At 40.0% G+C, this 23169-nt stretch overlaps 2 protein-coding genes across 2 annotated transcripts; one reads left to right on the forward strand and one right to left on the reverse strand.

Moving 5' to 3' along the window:
• Window positions 1–347: 347 nt before the first annotated feature.
• stmn4 (stathmin-like 4) lies at window positions 348–15678 on the forward strand. Its single transcript, XM_042504069.2, has 6 exons — window positions 348–490; window positions 9435–9499; window positions 9769–9864; window positions 10794–10999; window positions 13435–13626; window positions 14244–15678. Exons 2-6 carry the CDS (start codon window positions 9487–9489, stop codon window positions 14301–14303), a joined length of 567 nt encoding a protein of 188 aa, XP_042360003.1. The 5' UTR covers window positions 348–490; window positions 9435–9486; the 3' UTR covers window positions 14304–15678.
• A 3221-nt stretch (window positions 15679–18899) lies between these two features.
• Window positions 18900–22856, reverse strand: il17a/f3 (interleukin 17a/f3). The gene is made up of 4 exons (XM_088089391.1): window positions 22775–22856; window positions 20858–21063; window positions 20333–20476; window positions 18900–19738 (listed from the first exon to the last, which is right to left on the reverse strand). The coding sequence occupies exons 1-4, from the start codon at window positions 22781–22783 to the stop codon at window positions 19621–19623; spliced, it is 477 nt and encodes a 158-aa protein (XP_087945517.1). The 5' UTR covers window positions 22784–22856; the 3' UTR covers window positions 18900–19620.
• Between the last annotated feature and the right edge of the window lie 313 nt (window positions 22857–23169).

Below are 23169 nucleotides of genomic sequence, written 5' to 3' on the forward strand. Positions count from 1 at the left end.
TTAAGATCTAAATAATTGAGTGCCCTGCGTGCTTCCTGGCTGGGCCCCCTGCTGAGACAAGCACACACACACACACACGAATGCGTACACAGTCTTCCCCAATTTCTCACACTACTTCACTCAACTCTCCATCATGCATAATATACGTTCACACACACACACACACACACACACACACACACACACACTCCTGCAGCATGTAATAAACCAGTGATTCCGCCGCCCACCCTGCAGTACAACACAAAGACCCGACAGCCCTCCCCCCATCGTCCCTCTCGCCTCCCATTGGCTGAGAGGCTTGGATGCTGGCAGTGTCTCGGACCAATGAGGCCTCTCCAAGATGATGTCATGGAGGCAGCATTGATGCTGTTGCTGATGCTGTTGCCCGGCGCCTGTATCCTTGCAGCCAGACGGGGTGAGCCGTAGTCACCGGTCCATCAGCAGCATCAGCAGCATCAGCATCAGAAGCAGAGACAGGGACGGACGGGGGGTGAGTCTGCACCACAGCACACAGCGGCACACATCTGCAACACACTTAGCTCATTTTTGGGCTCTCACGGCTGTGTTTTACTGCATAAGTGAAGGCTGGCTCCTCTGTGTGTGTGTGTGTGTGTGTGTGTGTGTGTGTGTGTGTGTGTGTGTGTGTGTGTGAGACAGTGTGTGTTGGTAGGGCGTAATGGGGCGAGGGTGAGGTTAGTGATGATGCAGTGGTTCCTGCTGACAGCAGAAAGAGGAACAGAGAGCGAGGGAGGACTCGGTGTACCCTCTAACTGTAGGTGTGTAAGGGCTGTCATTTATTATTGATCCTCCATATGTGCACATGCAGCTTTGTGTCTGTTATTAGGAAGCAGAGAGAGAAACAGAAGGGGAGTGAGGGAGTACGTGTTTTTGTGGTGTATAGGTGTGTGTTTGCGTGTGTGAGCGTGTGCATGTGACTGAGCAGGAAAAAAGGAGACGGGCGGGACAGAAAGAAACACTAGTTTGCAAAAGTTCCTATTTGTCTAATATTTTTGGCTGGTTTTGAGCCTGCAAAGTGTCTTGCGTTTACTGTTAATTTCAGCTTTGTTATTGTGTTCGCAGAGTGCCTTTTCAAGTTAAGCTGTGAGGTAAGAGAGGATTTACTAAGTAATCACTCATTAACCCTTTGAAGCACGGGCAAATTGGCTCCAATTGCTTTCCTTTCAAAAACATGGGAAGACGGCAATGAGCGAAAAAAGAAAAAAAGACACAAAAATTTGCAAGAAAACAATTTTTAAAAGTACAAGAAAAAATACCAGGAAATATGTAAAAACAAAAGATAGAATATTTTAAAAAATAAGGAAATGATTTGGAAAAAAAATGCTTCATCGCACCAATTTGCATAGGCTTTTAAGGTTCTGTAGCGACTACAGGAAACAAACTACAAGTCATGGAGAGGCTGAGGCTGGGCCCGTCATCTGTCTGACACGCCAACAAAAGACTTGCAGAGATAGAAAAATAAAATTTGAAAAAAAGGAATCAGTTTATTATGACGTGCAAAATAATCCCAAATATCAACAGAAAAGTGAAATCAACAAAAAATAAAGTGACCCACTTCACCCTCCCTCCTGTCACCCAGACACAGGGGAAACACAGTGCCCATATCCATGTGACCCAACTCTCCCAATAACTTATGAAACTAATCTATAATAATATCCCAAAACACTAACAAAAAACAGGTAAGAATACCAAAATGTAAACCATCCCAAATGAATATTAATGTTATAAAATTTTCTCCTTTCTAAATGAATTCACGGCTCCTGCAGGTTTAAATGCAGGTTTAAGTTAACAAATGTTGATATTCTAATATAAAGTTTAAGTGTCTTACAGGTGCTCTTTCTATATGAAATCGAAATATCACATTGAGAATGATCAGAGGAGTGTAAACATCATTAGATGGTGCTCAGGATTCATGCGAGAATATGAAAATGTATGTAAGTGGTGCATCAAGTACTGTATCCATGGAAACAGAGACACTTTTTTTCATTTTGATTTCTTGAAAACTTGCACCGCTTCACTGGATATGGAACATAAAACTAAGACATCCACCGTCAGAAAAATGAGTTATCTACTCAAACAAAAAAAAAAAAGACTACTGGCACTGCTGAGAGTCAAACTACTGCAATAATGGAACAAATTTTACTAACTGACCACTCAGATGATTTAGTGTCTTTAGATTTTGTAAAATGAAGCCCTACATTCAAAGCCATCTTTACAAAATTGGATCATTTTCCAGAAATACTCTCAATAAAAATGAAAGGAGACTACGTTATGTGTCTGGCTGCAGCAATTCCTCCAAAATCCAAGGTGTAAAAACGATAACTGATCATGTTACAGAACATATGTGGCAGACTTTTTCTTAGCAACCACAAGTCACTTCCTGGAATATCTGATAGTTGCCTAGTTACTAACCCCAGCCAAAAAAGTGAGACTGGTACACAACCCCAGAGACACGGCCAGGAATTTTGGGCCCCATGAAAAGATGTCACATTGGGCCCCATCAACACAGGCCTTGTAAATCCTGCATAAATACCATAACCCGACCCACTCATTCAGGGCTTCAAATGACACGACCTACGAAATATGGTACTTTTTAATGAAAAATTAAACCATTATATCTGAATATTGTATTGTAAAAGTGTACAATAAAACATATTCTATTGTATATTTTTATTCCACTACATTTACTCGGCACTTATACTTGTGAATCATATATATACATAAGTTAGGGCTGTCAAATGATTCATTTTTTAAAAAAATAGCAATTAATCGCAGAATTTCAAAAGTTAATTGTGATTAATCACATTTTTTAATCACGCTTTCAGTTTCATTATATTGCATTTAAAAGTCCATATTGATATTATCTGTCTTCTAGTTTCATATGATATCAGACTCTAGCTTTAAAACTTAACCCTGTACAGTGTCTTAATGCATTAACGCTGATAGCCCTAATATATATATGTATATATATGTATGTAATTATTATTCTGCCCAGTAGTAACAAACAGAATCATATGATACTCTATGATAACCTAAGGAGCTCATGTTCTGACCACAGAAATATTTATGTGGTTATGATACTTTGAAAGGAGCCATTCTTCATAATGTTCATAATGAGTACTTTCCACATTCGATACTTGAAGTGCATTTTGTTGTTAATACTAATGAACTCTAGCAACTATTTGACTTTCTGTTGTAATGCAGTATTTTTAAACTGTGGTATAATACCAAAAAAAAAACAAAAATAAGAAATACCACTGGTATTTCTACTTTCACTTAAGTAAAACAGTACGTCTTCCAGCACTGGAAATAATATCATAACCATAATTTCAGTTCCCATAATCTGACATGTTTTTACAGAGTGCTGCTCACCTGCTTCTTCAGCTGGGAGTCGGGCTGGTCCATTGGGGTGGGGTGGGGGTTGTGGGGCGAGACAGGACTGCTGAGGATGAAGCTACAGTACATCTGATAACAAGCGGGGACAGGGACAGGGACAGGGACAGCTGGATTAGTATGAATAACTTGCTAAAAGTTTGGCTATATTGATTAAAAGAAAAGCAGAATGTAAACAGACTTCTCTGTGAAGATATTAGCTAATGTTCAGGGAGCAAACATCAAGTTAACAGGTTCATTTCCAGCACTCACATTGACCCACCTTTCTTTGTCTTTCTTTTGGGTTTTGGTCACCAGACTTTGGTTAGAGGCTCAGCTCCACCGACACTCCTCCCTCCGCTCTGATGGTTTGTTCTGATGGTTTAAAAAATAGAAAAGGAAGAATGTGAGAATTACCGCACTCTAAGTAAAATCTTTTCTTGATAAGTTAATTTGCTTTTTTACAAAAAATCTAAATGTTCTTTTTTTTTGGACCACTTTCTGTCATGGGTCCGAGCAGTGTCTCTGCACAACCCCTTCATAATGACGATTTTTTAATTATTTTTTTTTAATTTTAAGAGGTGCTAGTGGGCAGATTTCATAATCTTTGGACAGTGCTAGGCTTGCTGTTTCCCCTTATTTCCAGTCTTTATGCTAAACTAAGCTAACCAACAGCATAAAATCGCAAAACAAACAGCTTTTCTGCATTTGTGTCCCGGGCGTCCATCAGTCAGCATGGTGTGACATGTCACGTGTGACGGAAATCTTAGGCCTAGCACGTTTGGTTTGTTATCTCAAGATCTTTAATTAACTATGTTGTTATCTCGGGAAAACATAGTTTTATTATCTAAAGAAAATTATCCCATTATCTCGGAAAAACCGGAAGAAAAAAAATGTATGAATGTATGGCCTTTTAGGGCTTCCATACATAAGTATGTAGCCTCAGTAAGACAAATAATTTGCTATGTTGTTTTTTTAAATTATGAAAGTATACACTTTACAACTTCCTGCTCTTAAAACCATTAGATATTTGCACACTATAAAAATAAATGTGTTTTAACTTGAAAAAACGAGTGTGCAGGCTGCCTTAAATTTTTAAGTTGGCTTATTTTCAGAGGACACGTTGAATGATTCCAACATTACCTCAGCTTATCTTCTCTAATTCATGGACACTAGCTTTTTTTTTTTAAAAAAAAAAAAAGTTTAAACAAATAGTTTTTTTTATAGTATGTGTTTTGGTCTGATTTTGATAGAGAAAAAAACGCTTACAAAGCAAAAATTACCTTGAGCAGACATGAAAGACACTGATCTTCTAGGACAATTATTCCATGAATATCACAAAAAAATTAATTCTGATGTAGTTGTCAGCACATTTCCCATCAACGCGACCCAAATTGTCCCTGTGCTTTCTCTTTCTCTTTCGCTGTCTCTCTCTCCGTCTCTGTCTCTGTCTCTGTCTCTCTTTCTCTCTCACTGTCTCTCTCTCTCTCTCCGTCTCTGTCTCTGTCTCTCTTTCTCTCTCGCTGTCTCTCTCTGGTGCAGGAAGCAGTGCATTGATCTGCAGTCTGGGTGGTTTCATTAGATGAGAAGCAGCTCTGTGTGTGTGTGTGTGTGTGTGTGTGTGTGTGTGTGTGTGCGCATTCCACCAGTGTAGCAAGGCACTCCGTTTACTGCCTGATTAGCATGTAGGTGCACAATGGTATATATTCAGGTATCTGTACATGAATGTTGCATGTGTCTACAGTGCGTACGTTTGTGTGTCCTTGAGTGTGTCGGCCCCACAGGGAGCCATGTATGTCAGGGTGGTCAGGTGAGTGTGTGCTGCACACTGTAATGAGACGTCTCTTCCTCTCACTTTGTGTCAGAGCTACTCTCATTAGTTCTCTGCAGCTCCTCAGGCAGCTTCCATGAGGACACACTGGCAGCTAATTATCATAGATAGATAGATAGATAGATAGATAGATAGATAGATAGATAGATAGATAGATAGATAGATAGATGGATAGATCATTACACTACAAACCTACAAAACTTACACCATAAAAACACTATAAAGTTACACTATTACACTATAATTACACTGTAAAAGAAACTATTTGTTTTACATTTATTTGGTTTCAATTCTACAGGAACTTCAATGGATAAACCAGCTCGAGTGACCATCACAAACTGGTACGACCAGCTAAACCATCAAAAATTCCACCAAAACACACCTTAAGCTGTGGTGCTGTTTGGATCATCATCTATGTATACTGTATATGATGAGGGGGGTGTGGTTGAGAGCAGGTGGGACATTTGATGAAATCAAGCCCACATCAGAAAACAGATTCCCACCACTGGGATGTCTCACCCTGTGGTGGGAATCTGTTTTATGAACTTAAGTCCTGCATCAGCTCTCTGCTTTTACTCCTCCGCCTGCTTAAACACCTGATCAATGTGGGTGTCACATGATGAGAGTGATGATGATACGGAGTTCCACAATTACAGCAAAACTTCATTAGAGTGTTCACTCAGCTGTGAAGAGGTTAATGAACTGTGCTCCTGGATCCACAACTTGATATCTGCTACTAGCCCATTGGAGAATTTGATAAAGTATTCAATAGAGTTTGTTGATTTCATGAACTCTGAGCAGCAATAATGCAGAAAGTTATGTCCAGCTTTTTAAAATGTATTTATTTTAATTTATCTTTATGTAGTTAACCCTTAGAGATGTGGGCAAACTGTCTTGATTGAGAAATGTCCCAAAAATTAGCAAGAAAAACTTATACGAAAATTACCTGATAATCAGTTTTAAAAAAGTAAAGAAAAAGAATGTGAAAACAAACAAAGAAATAAACAAGGAAATGACCTGAAAAGTTAACCCCTATAAACCTGAGCAGATTGGCTTGATTTCCTTCAAGAACACTGGTGGAAGGCAATGAGCGAAAAAGAAAATGACTCAAAAATTAGCAAGAAATTAGTAAAAAGTGAAAGAAAATTGCCTGAAAACGAGTAAAAAAAAGAAAAAAGAAACAGAAAAAATAGAAAATGGAGCGTAAGCAAAACTGCCTCTGCTCGGTCTCACTATATGAGCATCTCTTTGATCTCAGTCTGAAGGTTTCGGGAATCTACGCAGCATGAGAGTGACCCACTCGCAGCCTCCCTCAAATGTCCATCAATTCAGTGTTAATAAGACCATCTGACAGACAGTGATAGCAGGTGGTGGACGGTCTGCGGAGACACTCGGCCGCTTTGCTTCCTCTCTCTCTCGGTGCACTTTGGTTTGATTCACAATCTGAATTTAATTGAGTTATTCTTGAATTTCACTCCCTCCTCAGTCAGATGTGAATGAGTTTTCTTTGCTATGATTAACAGGCCACAGTCAGTGTCACATATTGACTTTAATCACAGCACACAGGTTTGCAGCGAGCGCTGAAACAAGCTGCTGCGGCGGTTGATGCTTTGCTTTGTTATTTGTACCTCCCTCTTCCTTTCTTGCATCTTCTCAATGATTTTCTGCTGCTGATCGGCCCTGAGTTGCTGCTGTGATAGACTGCGACACTGGGAGGAAGGCGTGTCCGCACAAGCAGGATTCTGCTAGCAGTAAAGTACGTTGGTCGTCTGTCATGTTTCATTTTGAAGCAGGTGTGATGTGGAAACTGGAAACCCTCAGTGCACATACAGTAGGCAGGTTTCCATTACAAATTTGCACAAAACTTAAGGGATATTTTCAAAATGTTGATTAAAAAAACAAATGGTGAGATGACTGTTTCCACTGAATGATGTTCTGTAAATTCTTCTCTCACAATAACATCCCAGTAACCATGGTGATGGATGTTCAAAACATTAGCAGCTTTATTTATATTGCAGCCACTGCACTAGCTGTCATTATTTCCAATCCAAGACCACGTAGGCGTGTTATGGAGCCATAATATAAAGGCAAGCCCCTGACACGTTGGAGCGGCCATGTATAAGGGATTTCTGGGAGGTGATAGTCCACGATTTCAAAGAGGAATTATGGATTCAAAACATCCGGATGATCCGCTCAACTTTTAGAGTTATGTGTTATGTGATTTAAGAGTTATGTGATGCAATAACACCTCTTGTAGCTCCTGCTGCAACATGAGGGAGCCAGTTTCTATTGACAAGCACATAGCCATAGCATCATGTGACCTAGAAAAGACAAAAAAGTGTTTCCAATGCAGTTTAATGAAATATGGCTTTTCCAAATCACCTGAAATACCACCTCATGCGACCTTAAAACCTTTTTTGCAATAAATGGGAGTTTTTTTCATAATTGAGGTGGTTCCATTGAGTTTATTACACATTTGTAATTTCAGTTTGCACAATTTAAGGGTTAATGAAAACACATCTAGTGATGATGGACTTTTCATTAAGACCAACACGTTCTCATCCTGAGTCGTCACATGTTGCCGCCTTGCAGTGGACTTGTGCGTCTACATATTACACTCTAGGTATTCTTCTTCATCTGCAGCTTATATTGTGGGATTGTGTTGCTGTGATGTCAACACAAGCACATGGTGGGATTACACTGCATGTGGTAACAAAAACACAACAGAAAGTCAACAAAAGCACATTCTTGCATGGTTAGGACTAGGCAACTAGGGCACATGGTCAGGTGTAGAGAAAATCACATCACATTCAAATGGGAAGCAAACACCCGACTTTCGCATGACAGTCCGGTGTTTGTTCCTCTACCTCTCCTGCCTACCCTGCAGTACATTCATGCTTCTTATATTATGTCGTTACTGGCAGCATTTCAACTTCACATTCCAGTATGGTAGGGTGCAGCAGGGACTGTCCAGCCATCTGGCGGAGTATAATAACACCACAAATAGTTCGGGGATGCCGGTACCGTGATGTCGCTTCCGTGATGTCAACACAAGCACATGATGGGATGCTGTTGCGTGTGGTTATGTTTAGACAACAACATCACATGGCAACCAATGCTGGGGCGTCAACAAAAGCACATGCTGGTACAGAAGGTTAGGATTAGGCAACACACCAACACATTTCTGCTTGTGCCATTCATCAGGGGATGAAGGCCAAAGCACGAGTTGCTGGAGTTTCTAAGACTTTGATAAATTGCTCCTCTCCGTGCACCTTTGAAGTAGGTAAAGTTGCTCCAGAAACCCTTACGATGATTCTACAGTATCTTTAGACGTTAGTGTCTGAGGCCAACATCGCCACATAAGCAGTGGCATTTGATGACTTCAGAATGAGAATGGACTGCAGCTTTTGTTCTCCTATAGCTGTTTTTACCCCCAAAAAACAAACATGAACCAACTATTACTGAGACCACTGCATGCTCTTTTTAGTCTGACCATTTCTGTCGCTGGCTCTCTCTCTTTCCAACATGTAAAATATGACACGCCCACTGATGTCGTCACAGTTCGTATTTCAGGTCAAGAAAAACTTGCTATATTTTGCATTATAGCTGAAAACCAAATATTCATCTCAGTTATTTTTGTCAAAATGAGGTGAGGAACACAGAACAGAGGCAGCCCATGTTGGTGGAAAAGTGGTATGAGAACTAGCCAGTGGCTTTTTTGAGAAACACAAGAAATCCCTGATGTGAGAGTAGCGTCACTGATCAGTGATATACAACAGTATCACGGGTAAACACTCAACTAAAAGACCTTTAAAGCACTCGTGTCAACTTTGTTTGTCGAAAATCTCCTTTGAAAAGATGCATGTGCTATTTTAGTTCACATGAATAAGAAGATATTGTCTGAATGCTCTAAATGTCACATGAACAGATGTATTTGACGATGTTATTAGTTGTTGTTTGCGTCTCTGGCCTGGTTTTCCCAGCCTGTCCGTGTACCAGACTGACAAACTGTCCTTGGCAAGACTCTCCCTCCGTTTGGGGCCACATTTAGTCTTTGGCGCAGAGCTGTTTTGTCATTGGCTGAATTAAACCTTAATGGGAGGTGCTTACACAAAGTGCATTGCAGCTAAATTCTCTCCACTGCTTCTCACATTCATTATATGACCTTTGGATGAGCTTCATTCAGTCCTTCCTCTCTGTGTCTCTGTGACAGACTGAGACGGATCTTCAGCATCCCTGGAGAGTTACACACACGCACCGAGAAGATGACTCTGGCAGGTAAACACAAAGTCACATCACGGCCCCCCGTCCTCTACACCACACTCTGCTCATGATTCCACTGTGGGAATGATAACGGTGCACTGTTATTTTCTGACTCATGTATCTTGTCTTTATTATGACTGTAATAACAGCATAATGAGAATGATCAGTCGCAGAAAAGATGAAATACATCATCCATCCTTCAATGTTTGTTCATCATTTAGAGTCAACACAATGTCGAGGATAACAGAGCATGTGTGTAACTGTGTGTGTGTGTGTGTCCTCAGCCTACAAGGAGAAGGTCAAAGAGCTCCCCCTGGTGTCTCTGTTCTGCTCCTGCCTGAACCCACAGACTGCAGACAAACCTACGTACAAGGCAGAAGGTGCAAATAAACCCCGTTCACATGTACATTAACAATCACACAGGGAGAAATATATGTGTCAAAACACCACATCCTTTCAGTAAACACTACTTTTCAAAAAACATTTCCCAAAAGACTACAGCTGTTCATAAAACACTACATTTCGAAAAGCAAATCAACATTTTAGAAAACAAACATTTTAGTAAACACTACAATACTTTACAAAACTTTACACCTTTTCAGAGAACAAAACAACATTCCAGTAAACACTACAACATTTTAGAAAACATGAAACATTTCAGAAAGCACAAAACATTTTAGAAAATGAAAAAAGAACATTTTGGAAAACACTACAACATATCAAAAAATAAAACTACATTTCCAAAACACTACAACATTTCAAAAAACACAACATCTACCAAACACGTGGAATGGTGTAGTGTTTTGTGAAATGTTGAAGTGTTTTGGGAGGTGCTGAAGTTTTTTTTTTTTTTTGGAAAATGTAGTTTTGTTTTGGGAATTGCTCTTTTGTCGTGTGAAATTTTGTAGTGTTTTGGGAAATGTTTTGTTTTGTGGAATGTTGCAGTATTTTTTTTTTTTAAAAAAAGCTGTTGTGTTTTGGGAAGTGTAATGTGTTTTGTGAAATGTCGTGTTTTGTGAAAAGTTGTTGTGTTTTTTTTAATGTTGAAATGTTTTGGAAAATGTTTAAGTGTTCTGAAAGTTTTTGTTTTGGGAAATGTTGCAGTGTTTTGACCCTTAGGGCCATACAATAGTCATTCTGGGAAATGTAGGAATTTGTTTTTTAAAGCAGGGACATGTTGAGGGCATATAGGTAAACAACAAACCACACAATGCACCAAAAATCACACACTGATGATTTCTCCTAGTGTTTCCATGTATTAAAATGTATGGTAGATCAATCTAAACACAATCACAATGCAACACCACAGATGCGGTGGACCTGGGCTGGTGCGTCATCAAAGACGTGGAGGTAATTGAGCTGAACAAGCGGACATCTGGCCAGGCCTTCGAGGTCATCCTGAAGCCCCCGTCCTTTGACGGTGTGCCAGAGCTCAACGCCTCCATGCCGCAGCGCCGTGACCCGTCCCTGGAGGAGATCCAGAAGAAGCTGGAGGCTGCAGAGGAGAGGCGAAAGGTGAGGGGAGGAGAGAAGGAGAGACGAGCTGGACTGGTGTTTTTGTATCATTATACCCGGAGGAAACTCAAGCAGACATGCCCTCACTCTTAAAGAGTAACCCTAAACTTTGCTATTTGTAGCTCATTGTCAAACATGTGACAGTGCTCTTTGTGGGCAGCGTGATTTATAAAGTCAAGAGGAAAAAGGGTGGAAATGGATGAAAGGAGAGAGGGAGGGAGTGTTGGAGTTGATGGACAGGAAGGGAGGAAGCACGAGCGGAGGGAGGGTGGGAAGATGAAAGGGGGGACATGAAAGTACAAGGACAATCATGAAAGGACACGCTCACAATGGCTCATATTCATCAAGCTAAGAGGACGGAGGACAGAGAGAGAGAGAGAGGAGCGGAGAGTAAGAGCTGACACAGAGAATATGTCCTAGCTGCAACACAACAGTCGCACAGCACCTGCAACATCACATGTTCCCATTAATAATCATTTGTGCCTTAAAGACCCTGAAAACAGATTTTGAGCTTGTCAGCATCTTCGTAGGCTATAAGGAGTGATGTTCTCCATAGAACACTGTTTCCACGAAAGTCAAGCCAGGTGTGGTTCTGTTACATTAGAGATTTATGTTTTTATTTTATTTTATTTTAATTTTTTCTCTGTACCATTCTCACTAGTTTGTAGTAGGCGGGGCTTATTTTTATAACAGTGATGCCACTGAAATCACTCTAACATAGTTCTAAAGGCCTCTTCCATAAAACATGCAGAAAAGAGGGGGTTAACCCTTTGAAACCTGACAGTTAGCCTGACAGTGAGCCCAACAGTTAGCCTGAGTTAGCCTAACCTGGATCAGGTTAGTTAGTTAGTTAGTCAGGTTAGTTTTCCAGCATGAGTTTCCATAGCTGAGCCTCAGCTATGTTAAACGTTCTTCACTGAACCAAATAAAATGAAAATAGGACTAAGTCAGACGAACCAAAATAAGCTTGGCTTATTTTGTAAACTGGCGTTATGGAACGAGCCACTGATGATCCAGAGTTTATGTTTATGATTGTTAAATTCTTCAGTATCTATTTTAATTGCGTTATCTTTGTCAAAAATATTCAATGAGAAATACATTAAGTTTGAAGTCATGATTTTAGGACCTTTAAAGGACCAAGTCATCATTTTAACTCCTTGTATTCGGTCGTTAAAAAACCTGCAAAATAATCAGCAGTGATGAAGATGACTGTTTCCTGAGGCGGTGGTTACAGCCTCTGCAAATTAAATGGCACACACCCATCTCAACAGAAACACAACTGTACAGACACTGAGTCTCTTAGAGAGGGAGAACTGGATTTCCAGCACGTTCTCATCCCAGCTCGTCGCATGGTGCCGCTCTAGTGACCTTCTGCGTCTACTCATGATGATTCAGGTATCCTTCTGCATGAGCTGTTTACACTCCAGGATGTCAACTGTTACTGTGATGTCAACAAATGCACATGGTGCAATGAAGCAGCATGATCTTTATCTTTACACAACAACACGGACTGTCATCATGGTTGGGCTCAGACAACAAAGTCAGGGATGGTTAGGTTTAGGCAGAAGAGGCACATGGTAAGATGGAAAAAAACCCCACACAGCCACATGGGAAGCTAACTTCAGACTGCCCATCTGCCCCTCCTAATCCTAAACTGTCAGCACACTCACACTCTCTCCATTACGTGGTTGGCAGCGTTATTACCAGTGTAGCCTACAATGACAACGCCACCAATTCTGTCTGGGCGCATTGTCACTGTCAGGATGCGGAAGGTGTTTTTTTGTGTCATGGTCGTACGCCGAAAGCACCCACAGAGCAGCGTTTTGTTTTTTTCTTTTCTCTTTTCTTTAAAGAATATTTTTGGGCATTTTTGCTTTTATGGGACAGGACATAATTTAAGCATAGAAAGGGGGGGGAGAGGGGATGACATGCAGTAAAGGACCATGAGCTTAAAGCAAACCCATGGGCACTGCGGCAAGTACACTGACTTAGTACATGGTGCACCTGCTCTATCCACAGAGCCCCCCCCAGAGTGGTGCTATTTGACGCCTTCGGAGTGACAACAGGCTGGGTGGGTGACGTCATGGTGGGATGACGTGGCCTGTTACCGTCTGTATCACAGTTTGTGAGCTGACAGGTGTGTGTATCCAGCAGTAATGGAGACGTTTTTATCTGCAGGTCACAGAGTCACCTGACCACAAACCCCCTCAGAGCCCGAAAAACCAAAAACCCGGACAGAACCCTCTATCAGTGGAGCATGTCTGTGGAAACTCTGCAGGCTGCAGATACCAATAATAATTAAGTTCAGGTGTCTTCATCCATGACACCTTTCCGCGTCTCCTACCGCCTGATATCTCCAGACTGCAGTCATGTTCTACTCTATTTCTCACGTGCAGCAGATTAACCCTCGATGCTCTCTGTGTACCCCCCTCCAGTGCCAGGAGGCGGAGCTGCTGAAGCACCTGGCGGAGAAGAGGGAGCATGAGCGCGAGGTGATCCAGAAGGCCTTCGAGGAGAACAACAACTTCATCAAGAACGCCAAGGAGAAGCTGGAGCAGAGAATGGAGGCCAACAAGGAGAACAGGGAGGCGCTGCTGGCCGCCATGCTGGAGAGGCTGCAGGAGAAGGTGTTCACTCAGAACTTTACAGAGAGCTTTAAAAGGGCTTTAGTTCTCAAACTCAAGGTTTCACATATCCAAAAACACCAAACATGATTGCTAAAGTACCATTTTACTATTTCATATTTCTCATTCTCATGCACATGTATATGAATTATGATGGGGGGGTTTTATTGAAAGAAAAATGTGGAAAAAAGATGTGGAATTTAAAAAAAAAAGTCATGTGGATAGACATATCAAGTTTCCCTTCAGTAATTATTTTCTTTGCCTGGAAATTTGCTGTTTAACCCCTTGAAACCTAAGTTTTTTGTTTTAGCATATATACCAAGAAATTCTGAACTTTTCCTTTAACCAGCACTTTTTTATTGAGACTAAACTTGTTGCCTGGAGTGCAAAAGGGGCAAACTTTCACATCAACTGGGCTCACTTTTCTATTTAAACATCGTTCACGAGCTTGATCAGTAATCATGGATATTTAATGATGTGGAAAAGAGTTTTTAGCTCTCCCCTGTTCCAATTTTTAGGAGCAGTCACTAAGCGGTTGCCTTTTTCTCCCTCATTAATGCTAATCTATTCATGAATGCTAATGGCTCTGATGTTTCTGTGTTTCTGTGTTTGTCTGGCAGGACAAACACGCCGAGGAAGTGAGGAAGAACAAGGAGATGAAGGAGGAAGCCTGCCGGTAGATGAGAAGAGGAGAAGAAGAGAGAAGGAGCAGGACTGGGAGTCTTTTGAGTCAGTAAAAAAAAAAAAAAAGAAAACAGTGCAGGGAAGAAAAAAGAACTCGAACAAAGGTTGTTTTCATATTTGATGTATGCTGTAACGATTCTGAACAAGCTGTACAAAGTTTAGCCAAATCTTGATGTTGAAATTCAAAAAATCTTTCTTTTTTCTAAAGAAAAATGGGAGGGGGGGGGCATTAAAACAAAGATGTCAAGTTTTTCAAAAAGGGGTGACAGTGGTTGTTTGGTGAGGAATAAAAGCTGTTACAATTTACATCATAGCTCTCATTTGTGCAGTTTCTCCAGTCAGAAAGCGGGGAAATTATAACTTCCTGCAGATTTCAGCATTGTTAACTGTGTTTTTTTTTGGATGATGCTTTGTATTAAAAGTTGTACCTGGATGCACAGCCAGCACACCATCTCTATCTAGTTAGCGTGAATCTATGGTGCAGGGAGTTGTAATCTAAATTGTTACAAAGTAAAACATGAAAAAAAAAGTGTGATGTGCTTAAAAACTGGACACACAGCTGTAATTTAGTCAGTCACAACCTTAACAAGTCAATGCCAAGAGTCCCAGTCTCTGATTTACAGGATGCTTACTAGTCTGTACACATAAACACAACACTTCTGCTGTTTCTGGATCAAATATAAAAACAGATTTCCCTTGGTTCACAGCTATCATGTTCCGCCGCACTATTTTTTGGATTGTTGGGTCTGTCTGGGGACATGAATCTCCCAGTATGAATATAACATGAAGAATCAGGCTCTTGTTTCAGTGCTCTTGGGGAGTAAAAAAAAATGAAAGTTTGAAAATCTCTGACTGATTCAGCCATCTTCAGGCTCTTTGTGAAACTTTAACTGTAGTGTAGTTGTAGATCAGTGACATGCATTTAGATTTAGAGCACTGATTGCACTCTTATTTCATTAAGCACAACTCTAAAGCACATATGCACACACGAACGACGGCGGATATATACAGTAACATCACAAGGGGGCAGACGAGTGATGGACAGCAGTTCAGAATTTTTGGAAGAGTTTGGGTTTTTTGTGGCTAATCAGCGGTCTCACTTTGCTTTGGCATGTGTCACTGTGCTCTGATTGTCAGTTTATCATTTTTGAGGGAATGTAAACCCTAAAAGTGTAAACAGAAAGCTGAAATTTTGCTCGAGTTGTTGAGTCATACTGACTTGATTGAGTGTTTAAAATGTTTGCACTGTAAGCGGGGAGTCGCTCTGTGGGGTTTGTACTTGCTGTAGCTGTGTGTCGCTGTATATCTTCAAGGCTGGATCGATTGTATCTGTTTGGCATGGTCAGTAAAAACAGCTTGGCGGAAGTCGCACTTTCCGTGTGTTCTCATCATTGATCGTGCAATGTTTTTATGCCCTTATATACACACAGAAACACAAGTCCTCCAACCCATGAGACCACAAATATCATATGTTCTAACCTCTACGACAACCATAGATTGTATATAAAGATCAACAGTACATCTCCAACACAGGATTCAACCCTTAGGGACTGTTTGGCACACTTTACACCCTTTTCATTCTTTTTTCTTTTTTTTATTATTTTGTCTATTTTCATGCATATGGCATACATTTTGTCAAGATTGTGTATTTCTGTTTAATCAGTGAATTTCCAGCTCAGCTCCTACAATGAGTCTAAAATACACCGTGGAAACTAAATTGTTACATTCAGACTGTTATGGTAAAAAAAAAAAAAAGCTCCATTGAAACCCATTTATACTGTAATTTTTGATCCCACAGCCATCAAAGCATAAAAACATGCATTGTATTATTTCTGGGTATCATTCTGAGCTTTTGCCTTGAAATTTGTCATTTTTGCTATTTTCTACCTGATGACGTCATTTTGACCATATTTGTCATATGGAGAAAATACATGCTATTTCCACTGTCACAATCAATGTTGCCGCTAATCATTTTGTGGTAATCACCCAAAAAAAAAATCTATTTTGTATGTAGTATATTGAAAATAAGTCCTTTTTTGTGTTTTCTACTTTCCGAGCCAACAAGATGGCGCTCTATGCTCAAAAAAGGCTTGAAAATACACAGCATGTTTACATCATGTTAGAAAAAGTCAAATTGATGTGCTAGTCCAACTAAAGCTGGACTTTTAAAGTACATGTAAACATATTAGTCTGACTGAATTCGGAATTAATTCAATTTCTCAAAATTGGACAAACACACCCAGATAATTCAATTGGAAGTTGAGCTATTCTGTCATATAAACACCTCAGTCGGACTTGACGTTCTGCATGTGCTCCCTCTGTGTTTATGGATGTTCATTACTTATGAGGGGGGACGAGGTGCTTCAGAACAGGTCAGACATTAAAAAAATGTAAGCACTGAGGAGGGCCAAACAACTTGAAAAGGTAGTATTTTATATATATTTTAAACAAAAAAGTCACACCCAGCCCCTCCTTTGATAAATAAATTACAGTCCCATAACATCGGCACGGAAGCTAAACGATTTCCTGCTGTTGACGCAGCAAAACATATTTTGGCCACCTAAAAAACATTAACATCCGTTTCAGTTTTCACTATATCTGAATATTGTCGTCTTCTCTACCTTCATCAGCAGCTGATGGAGGCAGCGGTAGAGCAGCAGCTCAGTGGAGTAAAACGGCTGTTTTTCTCAGTGGTGTCTGCTTTTTTTGATATAACATCTTCAAATCCCCGTCAGTAAGGGCTGTCTGTCAGCAAGGTAAAACCCTGAAAATATTCCAAATACAGCATAAAATTCAGTAGTCATTATACGTGACGCGGCGGTTTTCTACCCTGAGGTTATTGTAAATAAACGGTTAAAATCATGATTCCATCTTTATCATTGATTGGGTTAATAATTTCAATAACTCTATTTATTCCAAAGGCCAATCTGGTTTCTACAGTCTACAGACCTTACAAACATTTACAAATCAACAGCAGACAGGAGTACGGAGTATGTCAGAGACAATAAACAAATAAATAAATAAACTGGTATGCTGACTGGCACGCTGGCGCCCTTTTGTGGCCCCCGTGGGCTGAGCAAGCACTACACAGTTCACCCTTTAAAAAACAAAGGGGAAATAAGTATATAAATGTATGTTTATTGCTGCTAGCTGAAAGGGGGCATTTCTCCATCTGTTGTGGTGGAGTCAGACATAGTTTTGTCAATAAGGCACAGCTGTGGCTCAGAGGTACAGCGGGTCGTCCTCTAATTGGAAGGTCAACTGTTCAGTCCCTGCCTCCTACGGGCAACATGTCTAAGAATCCTTGGGCGAGATACTGAGCCCCAAATTGCTCTTGATGCTGCGTCATCGGAGTGTGAGTGCGTGTGACTGATTCCTGAGTAGCAGATGGCACCTTGTACGGTAGCCTCAGTCACCAGTGTGTGAATGTGTGTGTGAATGGGTGAATATGACCTGCAGTGTGAAAGTGCTTTGAGTGGCCAAAAGGCTAGAAAAGCACAATACAAGCATAGAAATCTGATCTGTAGGGCAAGTAGTAGGGAGTAGATGAGTGAAAATGTTTCTGTGGAGGTGTCCTGATGCAAAAATAAAGAAAGTCAGGGTGTGGTGAGGATGTCTGCCAGCCTAACACTGACTGCTGTTGCTGCCGCTCTTATGTGCACGGAGCACACCGCGTCCAGGTGTGTCCAGTGACACTGATTGGGCTCATCAAGTCAGCTGTCCTGCAATGAGACAGCAGAGGAACCAAACAGATACTGCCTTTACTTACGCTGTAAAACAACAGCGCCATCCAGTGGACTCAAAAAATAAAGACAACTGTTTATGAAGCCTCATTTGACATCACTAGTGTGTCCAAAGTTAAGTGTAAATTTCATTTTTTTTGACCCTCAGTCAAAACTTCCCAGGCATTGAAAAAAAAGAATCTGCAGAAATCAAATATGTTTTAATTTACAGTAAATATTGTACAAAGAAAGACTGTAGAACTGAACTTCAGTCAGTAATAAGAGAGTAAAACACAGTTCTCTATGTATTAAGGAGAATCTATCAGAGAGTATCAGCAGAATAATTTGTTAAGTAAACACTAGTCCCCTATACGAGATTATTTTTCTTTGCTCAATAAGTCACTTTCATTTTTTTCTGTCTTTCTTTTGTTCTAATTATCAAGTAATTTCCTTGCAAATATATGGGTCATTTCTTGTTTCCAATGTGTTTGAAAGACATCAGCCAGTTTACTCAGGTTTCAAAGGGTTAATATGGGATTTATCATATCATTACTGCTTGTGAAGTCCCAGCATGAATATCTTTTAAGAAATAAATGACATATATAAAAAACACATTTTTTACACACAGGGTTATTAAGAAGTAAAAAATGAGCTAACAATTACCATGCAACATATGAAAAATATCAGATAAAACAAAAACATATACCCCCCAAAATTAGCAAATATATATTTTCAACAAAAGCCCAGACAGACAATGTCTGCAAACACAGTTTCTGTGTTTGCAGACATTAGACAGGTTTCAGCTGCAGTGAGCCGTTTTTACCACTAGAGGGCAGAAAGCAAAACATTTCTGCAGCTCTTGGATCAGCAATATATGTAGTTTCTATTGCCTATCATGTTTATTACTGTGCCAAAATAGAAATAACGTTATGTTTGTGTAAGATACTAAACACAGTAATTTCATTCAGCTCTGCAAAACTTGACAAGTTGATCTTACTTGAAATAATTTTGGAAACTGAAAAATTAAACCTAACTAGAAAACACAGAAAAAAACATAATGACTAACTTGGCGAGAAATGTCCCAAAAATTGGAGAAACAAAAAATTTTTAAAAGGTGATAAAAAAATGTTGCGAAGATTTGCTGGGGTGGATTGTTAGATATTATCAAAAACTAGGGGAAAATGTATAGAAAAATATATTTAGAATTCTTTAAGTCATATATTTAAAAGAAAGAAAGAAAAAGAAAATAGGTATACTTTTTAGTACTTTTTTAAGTTACAAATTTCTTGCTATTTTTTGGGCTTCCGTTAAGTTGCACATTGCATTCCTCCCTGAAAGAAATCAAGCCAATTTCCTCAGCTTTCAAAGTAATAAAAAGATTGATTTAATTAAGCTTGTCATTTTCAAGTTGCAACAACTTACATTAAATTTAATTAAATATTTTTAATGAATTAATCTTTTTTAGTAAAATTACATTTGTCAGATTTGACAGTGAGTGATAGCTTAAAAAATATTGCTTAAACATATTTGAGTTAGAGTGAAAATCAAAATATGGACAGTTTGCTGGCAGACACAAGGAGCGTCCCCTGTGTTATTGCTGGGGGACGACACTGGGACGCACACAGGTGCAGCCCACTGGGATCATCTCTGTCCCCAGTCTGAAGTCATACCTCCTCTTCTTCCCTCCTCTCTTTTTGGGCTTCTGGACTCTGAATGCACACAGATGTTGTCATCATAGTTTTACAGTGTTAAATAAAAAATCAGTCTGATACAACTCAGAGTGTTTCCATTCACGTCTGTTTTCGGTCTCTATTCAGCAATGAAACGTCAGTCACAAAGAGACCACAGCTGTGCCTGTGAAATACATACACACACTCGTATCGCTCTGCATACAAAAAAAACCTTAAAAGATATTATACATTAATATGTTTTTCTACTTTCATTGAGTTTTTTAAATTTTATTTATTTATTTTTAGCCAACATCAGCTCTAAACATAAATATCAAATATTCTCATTTAATCCTTTAAATGCCAGGTTTTGGTCATGATGTCAGTTTTTAGATGAAACACACACACACACTCACACACCATAAGAACTATTTTCATATTCTGCATACTAAGTAGATTTTTTTTTCATTGTCATCACCTGAGATATGTCCATGATGAGCAGCAACTGATTTTTATGCGTTACTATTTTTTGTGCAGTGTCAAGTACTCACACTGCTCTGTGCACAAAACTCATTTTTCAAAATCACGCTATAAAAAATATTACACATTAATACGGTGAAGACTGCAGTGGCTCACCTGTGCAGGACCAGGACTCGGTAGTAGATGGGTTTGGCCTCCAGGGCTTCATCCTCACTTCTGCCCTGCAGGTTTACACAGCCGGAGGTCAGGCACTGAGCATGAAAGACCCGCTTTGGCAACCGAGAGTCCACATAGGAGTCTCTGGAGAGGGACCAAACACACACTGAAGACTAAGATTGCAGGCTTTGAGGATACTCAACTTGCTTCCCGCAGGCCAAATCTGCCCCCCAACCCAACCCCCACCCCCCACCCCTCCACCATTTTCTAATTCACAACAAAAATAAAGTAATTTACTTTGGGAATTATTTTCATAATTTTAGTATATACAAGGTGCAGAAAAGTCCTAAAATCCGAGAAACACATTCATAAATCCAAGAAAAATCCTACAATCTTAGAAATGTCCTAAAATCCTAGGAATGTTTTAGGGCTGCTGAGACTGGCCCTGCTATATCAGTTGAAAACTAATAAGCTATGACTCCAACTGTCAAACCAGTGGTTTTTGGCACTTCCATGATGTCTCACCTGTACGTCCACGGTGACAGAGACATGTTGGCGATGGTGGAGGCAGACGCGCTGGCTATCTGAGGCTGCACTGATGGATCCAGGATCAGTCTCACCATCTTACTCTTCAGTCTGATCCCCTTCCCCGTCTTCAGCGAGACATCCTGACCTCTCCTGCTGCCGTGCAACAGTGCGGCCAGGCCCAGCACCAGCAGAGCTCTCTGCAACTAAACACAAAAACACCAGTAAGAGCTTCATCAGCAGCAACATCAGCAGCAACATCTGCTGCAACATCAGCTGCAACATCAACAGCGACATCAGCTGCAACATCTGCTGCAACATCAACATCAGCTGCAACATCAGCTTCAACATCAACAGCTACATCAGCTGCAATATCAACATCAGCTGCAACATCAACATCAGCTGCAACATCAGCAGCGACATCAACATCAGCTGCAACATCAGCTGCAACATCAACAGTGACATCAGCTGCAATATCAACATCAGCTGCAACATCAACAGTGACATCAGCTGCAACATCTGCTGCAACATCAACAGCGACATCAACAGCAACATCTGCTGCAACATCAGCTGCAACATCAACATCAGCTGCAACATCAGCTGCAACATCAACATCAGCTGCAACATCAACATCAGCTGCAACATCAGCAGCGACATCAGCTGCAACATCAGCAGCGACATCAACATCAGCTGCAACATCAGCTGCAACATCAGCTGCAACATCAACAGCGACATCAACAGCAACATCTGCTGCAACATCAGCTGCAACATCAACATCAGCTGCAACATCAACATCAGCAGCAACATCAACATCAGCTGCAACATCAGCAGCGACATCAACATCAGCTGCAACATCAGCTGCAACATCAACAGTGACATCAGCTGCAACATCTGCTGCAACATCAACAGCGACATCAACAGCAACATCTGCTGCAACATCAGCTGCAACATCAACATCAGCTGCAACATCAGCTGCAACATCAACATCAGCTGCAACATCAGCAGCGACATCAACATCAGCTGCAACATCAACAGCTACATCAGCTGCAATATCAACATCAGCTGTGAAATCAACTGCGATATCAACATCAGCTGCAGCATCAGCTGCAACATCAGCAGCGACATCAACATCAGCTGCAACATCAGCCGCAACATCAGCCGCAACATCAACTGCAACTCCAACAGCACCATCAGCTGAAACATCAGTGGCAGCAGCTGGAGAGCAAACCATTGTTGGTTTAAAGAAAGAGGCTTCATTAACTTCAAGCCTTTTTTTGGTCTATTGTCACGTCTTGTTTGGCTGGATTTCCAATTAATTGGTTAACGTGTGAATGTTGGGTGGTATTATTGATTTTGAAAGTCACACTTTAATACTCAGAAAAGTTACAGATGGCATAGTGTATTATTATTATTATCATCATCATCATCATCATCATCATCATCATCATTATTATTATTATTATTATTATTATTATTATTTATATAGCACTTGTCAAACTTTCCAGAAACCCACAAACCTGTGTAACCTGCTTCATGAGCAATATGATCAGAAATGATTTACAAACTGCAAAGAATTATTAAATTTAGAAAATTCTTCTTTAAAAGCTAGGGGAAAACACTATATTATTATTATTATTATTATTATTATTATTATTATTATTATTATTATTATTATTATTATTATTATTTAAAATTAATTTCTGGCTATTTAAAAAAAAATTATATATATATATATATTTGGGCCATTCCTTCTTTGGTTGCGCATTGCTTTCTTGCCATGATGTTGAAAGAAATCAAGCCAATTTGCTCACGTTTCAACTGATAAAATGAGAGGTATAGCGGTCTATCATCAGTGTAACAGTGAAGCGAGATGTTGTGTTAAATAAATGATGGATAAGATTAAAGATGAGCACTCACCAGCAGCATGACTGCGTCTGGTCTCCTGCAGAGCTTCAAGTTGTTGTGTCTAAATTCTCTGCGTGTTTATATGCAGGCAGAGTGTGTCTGTGTGTGTTGGCAAAGACGTGCGCTGCATTTCCGCTATGACTGATTTTAAAGATACACATGTTGATCTAGAGATAGCTCTAGCTTTTTTTTGTCTTTATCCATTTATATTTCCATCACTATTTACTCTCAATCTTGTTTTTTTCTTGTTACAGTAAATGGCATGTATAGTAAACATATGACTTTTTTTTTTTTAACTTGACCTCATTTTGACCATTCAGAGTTCAGTCAGAGTTCATGAAATAAAAGCATTCATTCCTCTGTGTGAAATCTCAAAGTGTGATCATGTCTGTCTGATCTGCTGCACC

The sequence above is a fragment of the Plectropomus leopardus genome, chromosome 16, assembly GCF_026936395.1.
Source record: "Plectropomus leopardus strain MGB_pleo_1.0 chromosome 16, ASM2693639v1, whole genome shotgun sequence".
NCBI lineage: Eukaryota > Metazoa > Chordata > Actinopteri > Perciformes > Serranidae > Plectropomus > Plectropomus leopardus.

What these genes read in the sequence shown, in the direction of transcription:
- stmn4 (XM_042504069.2), top strand. An exon ending in CTGCAGAGGAGAGGCGAAAG is followed by an intron (nt 11,000 to 13,434) that starts GTGAGGGGAGGA and finishes ACCCCCCTCCAG; the next exon opens with TGCCAGGAGGCGGAGCTGCT. An exon ending in TGGAGAGGCTGCAGGAGAAG is followed by an intron (nt 13,627 to 14,243) that starts GTGTTCACTCAG and finishes TTTGTCTGGCAG; the next exon opens with GACAAACACGCCGAGGAAGT.
- il17a/f3 (XM_088089391.1), bottom strand. An exon ending in CTGTCACCGTGGACGTACAG is followed by an intron (nt 20,477 to 20,857) that starts GTGAGACATCAT and finishes GTCCCTCTCCAG; the next exon opens with AGACTCCTATGTGGACTCTC. An exon ending in CGAGTCCTGGTCCTGCACAG is followed by an intron (nt 19,739 to 20,332) that starts GTGAGCCACTGC and finishes GTGTGCATTCAG; the next exon opens with AGTCCAGAAGCCCAAAAAGA.